The following is a 10,079-nucleotide window of genomic DNA, read 5'->3' on the forward strand; positions in this document are numbered from 1 at the left end:
GAGAAAGCGAATCTGCGGCATTCACACGCCACTCCCTCTCCTCGCCACAGCAGTTATTTTTAATTGATCCCAGCTAAGACATGTCGATGCACTGCTCCAGGCAGCCACAACCAGCCTCCTGGAGTAGGCACACAGATTCAGCTAACGCATCTGCAAGTGCTGCTGCCATGAATTCTGAATCCCCCCCCAGTTCCGGGAGCTGGGGTTCTGTGAGGTGGCAGAGAGGCTCCCTTCGCCCTTCCATCCACACCATAGATGGACCCATGTTATGCACAGCTGTGCTGTGAGAGTCCAACAGGGGTGTCTACAAGGCTTTTCAGAAGAGTGAAACTATCCCACCAGCCCAGCTCGACATCTTTGACAAACAACATATGGGCCCAGGGGATTCACACAGCCAGAGGGAGGGAAGGAAGGAGCCTCGGCAGGATCCCCACACACCCACTCCCTTCACAGGCCCGTCCCTTCAGAGTTCACATTGGAGCCTCCTTTCTTGTTTCCTGTGTGTTCAATGGAACAATGTATTGGACACCTACCATGCTCCAGGCACTGTCGTGCAGCCGAGGGTGGGGCACACTGGTCTCCTTCTCCAGGGAACTTCCATCCTGGTCCTTTCTTCAACGTGTGCCCAAGTCCAGCCAGGCCCTTCTCCAGTTTCTGACACCACCACATGGGACTCCTGACCTGCTGTTTGGAGACAGGAAATGTAAAAGTATTGAGAATGCCTTACATGTCTCACCTCCTCACCAAGTAAGCAGTGCCATTGAACACACGACCTCATTTGATCCTCAAAACTGCCTGTGCAGGAAACACTCAGTGATTGCCACACAGGGCTCTCTAGCCAGAAGACGGGGCTCACCCCAGACTCTGCCACTTCCTAGCTGTCTGACCTGGGACAAATCCCTAAACTTCACTGCAGCTCAGTAAAACAGAAATAATAACACCTGCCCTGCCTACTTCACATAATTGATGATGCATTCAGTCTACATTAAAACACCTACTATGCTCCAGGTGCTGGAATAGACACAAAATCTATAAGATATTGTCTGTGGCTTCAATAAGACAGAATCCAGGAGCTTCCAGCCTGGTATGGGGAGGCAGATTATGAACAAATACATGCAATACAGTTCAGAAATCATGGTGGTAGAATTTGGGTACAGTGAGGAGACAGACTGACTGAATCATGGATATATATAGAAATGGGGACTTTAGAGAAGTCCTTATGTAAGGAAAAAAACTTGCTAACCTCTTACCAGGGGGAATTTCCATGTACACAATTGTTCTAAGGACCAAAAAAGATGATGTGTGTGAGCCTACTCTACAATTTACTGTGAAGAACTGCACACTGCAATGTATTCATGTAAAATGCCAGGTTTTGGCTGACAAAAATGTGTTTATTTATTAAGCTAGGTTTGTTGCTGCTGCAACAAACAACTGCAAAGTCTCAGAGGACTAACATCACAAAGGTTTATTTCTTCTTCATGTAAAATGTCCAGTGTAGGTGGGCAGGGCCCCTGCTCCACACTCTGGCTCAGGGATCCAGGCTGACTGACGCATTATCATCATGTAGCTACTGCATCTGGAGCACGAGGTCTCCTCAGTCATTGAGGAAAGAGGAGAGAGAGTTGGAGGGCATACAGCTGGCCCGAAGTCACACACGTCACTGTCACCCACAGCCCATGGGCCAGAATCAGTTATTAACACATGGTCCTGTCTCACAAGATCCTATCTAGTTGTTTTTTTTTTAAAGTTACATATAATATTTAATCGGTTACCGTGGTATCATAGAAATACCAGGAATCATAAAAGTAAAAAGAGCTGCTAGGTTGTACAGGAGGTTGCCAGGATCGGAGCAGTTGCTCCTGGTCTGCAGACACTCGGGAGCTGGCAGTGGCCGAGGCCCAGGAGGGCGCCGGTGGGTCAGTGGCCCCAGTCCTGCTGCCTCTTGTCCTTGCCCTTCTTCTTCTTGTCCTCTAGCCGCGGCTTCAGGGCACAGACGGAGGCCGACACGCCGGCAATGGCCTTGGGCAGGTCGATGGCTTTGCTCCACTTGCTGGCCTCGCGGTCGTGCACTTGCTTGGAGAAGGCGGTGTTCTCCCAGCTGTACCCGCCCAGGATGTAGACGCGGCCCTCCCACCCGGCCACGCCCGACTCGCTGTTGGCGTGCAGCCGCGGCGCCACGCGGGTCCACTGGGTGCGCTGCGGGATATAGGCCTCCATGCCCAGCACGTCACAGCGCTCCACGGACTCGATGTTGTCATCGCTGCCCCGGATGGAGTAGACGCTCAGGCTGCACATGCCGTGCCAGCCGCGGGGGGTGGTCAGGGGCCGCCGCTCCTCCCACACGTCCATCCGGTGTGCGAAGCGCAGCAGGTTCTTGCGGTAAGGGCCCATCTGACAAACAAGGGTAGTCGTGGCCCCCCGAGATGTGCACGAAGTCTTTGTAGATGGTGCCCGCGTGGCCGTACGTGAACCTTGGCAGACCGGCCACATAGGACCAAGAGTCGGCCTTGGGACTGTCCCTCTCTACCGACGAGAGAGCTCCGTTCTCATTCCGGCCCCCGACGGCCACCAGCATGTCTTCAATGGAGGCGAGGTAGAAATCCACGTGGCGTTGGTTCATGGAGGCCACCTTGATCCCCGGTTTACAGCGGGGGTCATACCTCTAAAGAAGATTGGAGGCCGCATCCCCTCCGTTGTCCCGTGAGAAGCTTTCTTTTTTATTTTTATTTATTTATTTTTTGTTTGTTTAGTGGATTGGATTTGATTGTGGAGATACCTGGAAAATCTTTCTTGTTATATTATTCTGTTTGGGGAGCTCTCACCGACCACTTTCTCTTTTGTTTGTGCTTTTGTTTTACAAGGTAGGTCAAAGCTCATTTCCATTCAAATTGTTGTTCACTCTTTTCTGTTTCCTTCCTAGAAGATACACCTCTAGGTAGGAAACTAGACAACATGGGAGTTCAAGTCCAACTGGAAGCCTCAGAAACTAGAAAAAATGCACAGGGATCATTGCAGTAAAATGTGTACATTTTCATTTTTAAAGTTTCTGTGCTTTGTAGCCCAAAATACCCAACAAATAATTGCAATTTACAATTGAAAGAAAATGCAGAGGTAAGACTGCTATTACCACATTCTTTCATAACTTTTAATATTAAAATGTTTTAAAAATTGACTATTTATTAAATTCGGACAATAGTTGAGGATCATCTAACACATATACATGTTGATGTTGATATAAGTCCAAATTCTGGTTTAGAAATTCAGCAGTGACTTAAGTTGATTTTAACTGAGCTTTATTCTGAAAAATAATTTTCTTGTTGCAATATAGATCTGCTATTAACAAATGAGCAAGATGATTGGTACTGTTTGTGCCTTTAAGATCATAGTTCAAAAGAATTAAGCAAACCTGATAACAAAGATAAGATAAACATAACTTTATTCTCTTTCAAGAACCCAGAGGAAAGAGCCTGGAACCCTATTCATTAACTTAATCAGAATCAGAAGCCCTTAAATTTCGTGGTCTCATTTAACATGTTATAGCAATAGACTGAATATTCCAAAAACAATAGCAAAATCCATGTTACTCTCAAATACATAGTTAAAAAATGTAATAACTCTCTTAGCCAACATAGAGGAGGGCTGGGCTAGTGAGCTACTCAAACATTCACAATAAATAAAAATTACTTGATGTACATATAATGATCATGTTTTCATAACCTAAAATCACAACACAAAATGTGACAATAGAATTGTGTCACATTCAGGAATTAGGAAAGTATTTTTTGGTCTACATAAATGGGGGGACAGAATCTTCTAAATCATAATTGTTCCAGAAGACCCAAGACAGACATCAGCACATGTATACTGCCCACTGGTCAGTAATGTCAGAACTGGAATACAGTAAAATAAAATCAATACAATTCAAAATTTCTTCATCTAATAAAATACTTCAAGATCTTGCACTGCCTTAAAGAAATGAGCATAAACAGTAGCAACTGGAAAGTAGCTGTAACAGACACCGGGCACTGGAGAATCCAGTCTGACAAATGCCAAATAACTGTTTGTGTTTAGCAAATAAAACGGTAAGATGATATCATGACGGGTTTTTTTTTTTTTGAAGTTTTTATTTTGCCATAAAAGGAAGGTTTTTTAAATAAAAATGTTCTATTTCTTCTTAGGATAACTTTATACATATTGATTTATGTTTATCTATAAAATCAATTGAATGATTTTAGTCTAGTGTTTTAACATTATCTCAAAGGTTCAAATAATCTTAAGATTCTAATTTACAGATAAGACTATATGCCATCCTACCTCAACCACAAAAAAAAAAAAAAAAAAAAAAAAAAAGACTATATGCCTTAGCATTCATTTAAACATGATTACTAGAAACTTACATGTTTCATTTGAAAATATAAATTTAAAGGTTTTTTTTTCAGGAACAACCTTTTTATTTTTTTCATTTTGTTTTTAAATCAGCAAAAGAAACTGAGTCCTAGAAGCTTCAGTGATCTAAGCAGCAGCAAGTTTGTGCATTCATTTTTTTTGGTTTTGTTTAAATACGTTTAAATTTTCACACTGCTGGCAAAGCTCATTTGCATGAAATTCTGCACCATACATACTAACTGTAGTAAAGTTACCCCCCCATCCCAGGAAGAGAAAAAAAAACTACCCTGGAAGATAATTTTCACTGAAATCTAACCAAACTTTGTTAAGTGGATTGTGACAAGATTATAAATGGTATGAAAAATAACATTTTAACATTTGACCATCAACTTTAAGAAAATAGTTTGCCTATACAAATGTTTGTAGTTTTTAAAAGGTAATATAGTCTACCCTCATATGGTCTTCAGAATTAAAGCATAATGAACAGGAAAGAGCAGGGAAAGAATGCAAGTGAATGCTAAGGCAGAATATCACCTCTTTCAATAACGCCAAATGCCTCCTTCATGGCACGAACTACTCCCTGACAGCCGGCTTGTTTCTTTTTAAACAGCATAATGTTACGAGCACTTACAGCACCAGTATGTTTATTGTTATCAATTACATAGTTTATTTTATCTCTGGTTTCCAGCTAAACATTCCCTTTGACATCTTTGGGCCTTTTTTTTTTTTTTTTTTTTGCAGTCATCTGTAGTTTATTGTTTGTTTAGTCCAAACACATTCAAAATGGAAACTCAAAGAATACTTTCTACCTGAAACAATTAAACTAGATTCTACTAACATATAATGCTTAACACATTACAGCAATAAAGATGGTAATCCATTGTCTTTCTATACCTACTAAGCCAAGATGGTAAAGCCAATTTGGTTGCAATAGTGTCATAAGAATATTACCATCAAAATAAAATAAAATCAGCAAATAACAGTAATGATAGATGACTATTTTTACTCTGTTTCACCGAAAAGGGGACAAAAAGTTAAAAGTCCACAGTAGTGCAGGTGAACAATCACCAGGTAAACTTCTCCATGTGATGTTTTAATCTTTTATTCATGGTATGTAAAGACTGAAGCTGAATGGCTCTTTGCTTTACTTTTCTATTACACTTAACATTTATCATTACTTTTGGTGCCAGAATAGTTTTCATGGGTGGCAGGGCAATATCCAGGATTGGAAATTATATATATATATATGTATATATGTATAAGAATCTTATACATATATACATATATATATATATATATATAAAGGGAAACAAAGAAATAGAAGAACAGAGAAAAAATACACTTGGGGAAAATAAAACTGACAATAAAAGCAACCACTTATTTAAAAGTAGTCTGAATAAAGCCTTTTTTGGGGTGGGGGGCAGCCTGTTTATTGACTGCACGTGTGGGAGTGGAGGGCAGCTGGGCTCCTCTTCCAGCTACGGCTGACTGGATGTCCTCCCTGTCCTCCAGACCCAGGAGTGCCCCAGGGCTCTGTGGCCCATGGCCCAGAGGCGCCTGCCCTCAAGGAGGCGGGTCCCTCTGCCCCAGGGCCTCTCAGGGACCAGCCCTCACTCCGTGGAGCCTCAGCCAGGTACAGCCAGGATCCAGGCCAGATTGCAGTGGGCGCAGTCTGGCAGGCAGGGGCGTGGCCGTTCCCTAAGCAGGAACACGCAGATGGTGACAGATAGATTCCATGTGGGGGTGGGGTGGTGGTCACAGGGGCAGCAGAGCAGACGTGGCCCTCAGCTGAGGAGGGGAGCAGACCTGTCGTTGGTCACCGTGGGTTTTGGCTGTTCATGGGCGAAGCGATTCCTGCTCACGGACCTGGCGCCATAGTCCTCCAGACCCTGGGAGAAGGCGGGCACCGCCACGCTGTAGGGCCGCTGCTTGAATGTGGCGGCCATCTGGGTGGGGAAGGCCCGGGAGGACGTGCCATAGTCGGGGATGGGGGGGTGGCAGGTCCAGGTCGTCCTTGTCCAGGAGGTTCCCGGAGCTGCTGCTCTTGCCCTGCTGCAGGAGCTTGGTCTCGCTCTGGCCATAATGCCAGCCATCACGGGCCTCGGGCACCAGCAGGGTGATGAGGTCCCCTTCCTTGAAGCTCAGCAGGGTGCTGTTGTCCCCCGCTGCGTGGGAGAAGATGGCCTTCACCCGCATGCTCCTGTTGCGCTCCAGGCCGACAGCCATGGAGCTGGAGCGGGACAGAGTCTTGTTCCCAGTGGCGGCATAGCTGTATTGGGGGGTCACGCTCTTGCGCACGGGCAGCGTGTTAGAGCAAGAGTAGCTCAGCTTCCTCTGGGACCCAACAAACGGTGCCAGCTCGGGGGGCACCGGCAGGGGCTTGGCCCCCGGAACGGAGTCTGAGATGACCGGGTTGGACTTGGAGGCCGACAGAATGCCGGGGAGGGTGGCACCGTTGCTGCTAGCCACTTGCTGCATCAGCTGGACCGCGCGGTCGGGGATCTTGTTGGGGTCAGCACAGCCTGTTGCCATAGCGACAGCTTCTGGGCCAGCAGCTCCTTGACCTTGGCGCGGTAGGCCGCAGCGTTCTTGGCCACGGCCAACCGCTTCTCCACGAGGAAGCAGAACCGCCGGCGCTCCTCGGTGAGGGCCCTCTTGTAGGCCTCGGACACGTAGCCCTCCAGCTCGCCCTGCTTGTTGCTGATGGCATCGATGTACTGCAGCTCCTTGTCCGAGAACTTCGGCGGGGTCTTGCTCCCCTAGCTCTTCTTGCGGAGTTTCTTCAGCTCAGCCTGACACTCGTCCAGGGCGTCACCTTTGCTCCGTCTGGTTTTGCTTCAGCTCGGCACTCAGGTACCTGCTTGACCTTGGGGAAGGTGGCGGTCTCATGAGCCCTGCACCGTGAAGCAAGAATCCGCAGCCCCGAACACCGTGCCCCGCTCACGGTCCCCTGCGCCCTCCGCTCAGCACTCCCGGGACGACTGCGATGCTCAAGCACTGTGGACTTTCAGGTACCGCTCCCTGGTGTGGAGGCCTGACTTCACTTACAGTGACAGCCGTGTGGGCTTTGTGCGCGGCTACAGCCGCCATTTCTGGCAGGGAGACACCTTCCATCCGGGCAGCGACAAGATGCCTGGCGGTGTGGTGACTCTCCTTGAAGATCACGAGGGCTGCACTCGGGGCGTGACGTACCAGGTGCCAGGCAAGCAGGTGAGCGAGGCCCTGAAGTTCCTGAATGTGCGGGAGGCAGTGCCTGGCAGCTATGATACCAAGGAGGTCACTTTCTATCTTCAGGATGCCCCTGACCAACCACGCAAGGCGTTGGCCTATGTGGCCAGCCCAGAGCTCCCTGGCTACCTGGGCCCTGTGCCTGAGGAGGCCATCGCTAGGCAGATACTGGTCTGCCGAGGCTTCTCTGGCCACAACCTTGAGTACTTGCTGCGGCTGGCAGACTGCATGCAGCTCTGTGGGCCTCAGGCACAGGCTGAGCAACTGGCAGCCATTGTGGACGCTGTGGGCACCATGCTGCCCTGCTTTTGCCCCACTGAGCAGGCTTTGGCCCTGGTCTGAGGGGCTGAGCCCCTGCACGGAGTGCCCATGTGGACATCAGGGCCAGACATCCACTCCAGTGCCCAAGACTGACTTAATAGTTAGAGCCCACTGAGAGGCCATGGTGGGTGGCTGGGGCTTCTCTTTCAAAGCCCCTGCCTGTCTGCAAGCCTCCAGCTCTCTGTTCAACACCGACTTAACAACTTGAAACTTTATTTATTGCACCATGTTGGTGTGGTGGACAGGGTGGGGGGGCCTGCCCTGGACACAGGCGCCCTGCTGAGCAGTGGCCTCACCCCAGGCACCTGGAGTCTGGCCACATTCCCCCCAGTGCTGCTAACCCCACACCACCCAGGCCTCCACCTCTCCAGGGAGTCTCCAAGAGCCTTGATCCTCTGCCCACTCAGACCAACTATTCCATAGCTCTGGAAACTCTGCCTGCCAAAGGTCCCAGCATGCCAGATGAGGGCAGCAGGGAGTGAGGAGAGGGGCCCCTACCAGGATGGAGGCCCCTGTCAGCCCTGCTCCACCCAGTCCCCAGGGCAGAGCTGGATCTGATACCTGGACACAACTGTTTCCCCATTTGGTTTTGTTTCCCTGTTCCTCTGTCTGCTGGTCTGTCTGGGCCACTCCTGTCTGTCTGTTCCTGAGAAGCTCATCACTACAGGCCCTGGAACTTTCCCAGTCCATCCCATACTATTATCCATAAACCGGTCTCTATCTGAAAAAAGACAAAACAAAACAAAACAAAACTAGATATGAGGAAATAGATGGAATGTCTGGTGAGCATCAGATTTTCTATCACGGGGACCAAAGAACTCTCTGCATTCTATCCAATGAGGGTGTTTGGCTAATCAGAGAGTCCTTTAGGGAATTCTGAGTCTGCCTCGCTCAGGACCAAGCAATCCTGGGGCACAACTGGACATGTATTCCCCTTAACTCCAAAGTGACTGGCCATGGCAGAGAACTAAGGAACAATCACAAGACTTGTTATTTCTGTGACTCAGATGAGCACAGAGTTAATAATAATCAAAGCTATCATTAATTGAGCACTTGCTATGTGCTAAGTCCAGATCCCCTGTATTATCTCATATCAGCCTCAAAGTAACCCAGGGAGATAAATAGTACTGTTAGCCCCATTTTTGTTTTCAATTTTTTTTACCGTAGTAAAATACATGTAGCAGAAAATTTAGCATCTTAAAAATATTTAAGTGTACAGTTCAGGGGTATTAAGTACATTCATATTGTACAACCATCACTGTCATCCATCTCCAGAACTCTTTTTATGTTGCAAAACTGAAACTCTGTACCCATTAAACAATAACTTTCCATTCCTCTGAACCCACAACCCTGGCAACCACCATTATACTTTCTGTCTCTATGATTTTTCTAAATTTCAGAATATGACAGGGGTACAAACGCTTTGGTCACATAAATTGCCTTTGCACCAGCTGAGTCAAAGCTGCAAGCATGCTCATTCTCCAGACAGCACGTACTGCACCCATTAGGTGTGAATTTACCCATCCCCTCCTCCCACCCCCGACACCTGCCCAATCCTTGATGAATGTTACTTCCATATGTGCACATAAATGTTGATCTATTAGTACCAATTGGATGGTACTAATCAACATCCTTTCCAAGGATGTTCTCCCAGAAAATTGGCAACCGCAGCTATGGAGCCATCCCCAAATTCACCAGTGGCCCAGGAGGGAAGGCTGGAGAATGGAAAGGGTGGGGTTTGACCCTCAAGATTTATGGGCTCCAGGGACTGGAGATTGGAACCCCATCTGTGCCTCACACGAAACCTTATAATATGTGCTTCGCGCATCTGTTGAGTGCAGGGATCAAGGAAAAAAGCTCCTGGGAGGTGTTCACATGGCATTTCTGACCCCTCAAGGATGCTAGATTTCTGGGCTTATGGTGGGTGTCAGACTTGAGAACAGTACGGCTGGCAGTGATCCTGGACTGATGCTCACGCACAGGGACCGTGCCTTCGTTGATCTCCCCCACCTTCTGGTCCAACTGGAAATTCAGGGTTTTGTCAACCTGCTGCTTCTCTGGGCCGCTGGGTAGATAATTTCCTGATTTATACCTCTGGAGCCTAATCCAGTCACTATCTGACTCCTCCTCCTCCTTATCCTCCA

General features: G+C 47.7%; 1 protein-coding gene and 2 pseudogenes across 1 annotated transcript; 1 reads left to right on the plus strand and 2 right to left on the minus strand.

The window, feature by feature from the left end:
- Nucleotides 1–1,917: 1,917 nt before the first annotated feature.
- LOC138379695 (kelch-like protein 36) lies at nucleotides 1,918–9,407 on the minus strand (annotated as a pseudogene).
- On the minus strand, nucleotides 6,171–7,275 carry LOC138379709 (BAR/IMD domain-containing adapter protein 2 pseudogene; annotated as a pseudogene).
- Nucleotides 7,282–7,956, plus strand: LOC138379687 (glutathione-specific gamma-glutamylcyclotransferase 1-like; the record flags this gene model as incomplete). Its single annotated transcript, XM_069464821.1, has 1 exon — nucleotides 7,282–7,956. A coding segment is annotated over one exon (675 nt), but the record flags the coding sequence as incomplete, so codon positions are not given.
- Nucleotides 9,408–10,079: the final 672 nt, after the last annotated feature.

This window comes from Eulemur rufifrons, unplaced genomic scaffold (genome assembly GCF_041146395.1).
Source record: "Eulemur rufifrons isolate Redbay unplaced genomic scaffold, OSU_ERuf_1 scaffold_123, whole genome shotgun sequence".
NCBI classification, from domain to species: Eukaryota; Metazoa; Chordata; class Mammalia; order Primates; family Lemuridae; genus Eulemur; species Eulemur rufifrons.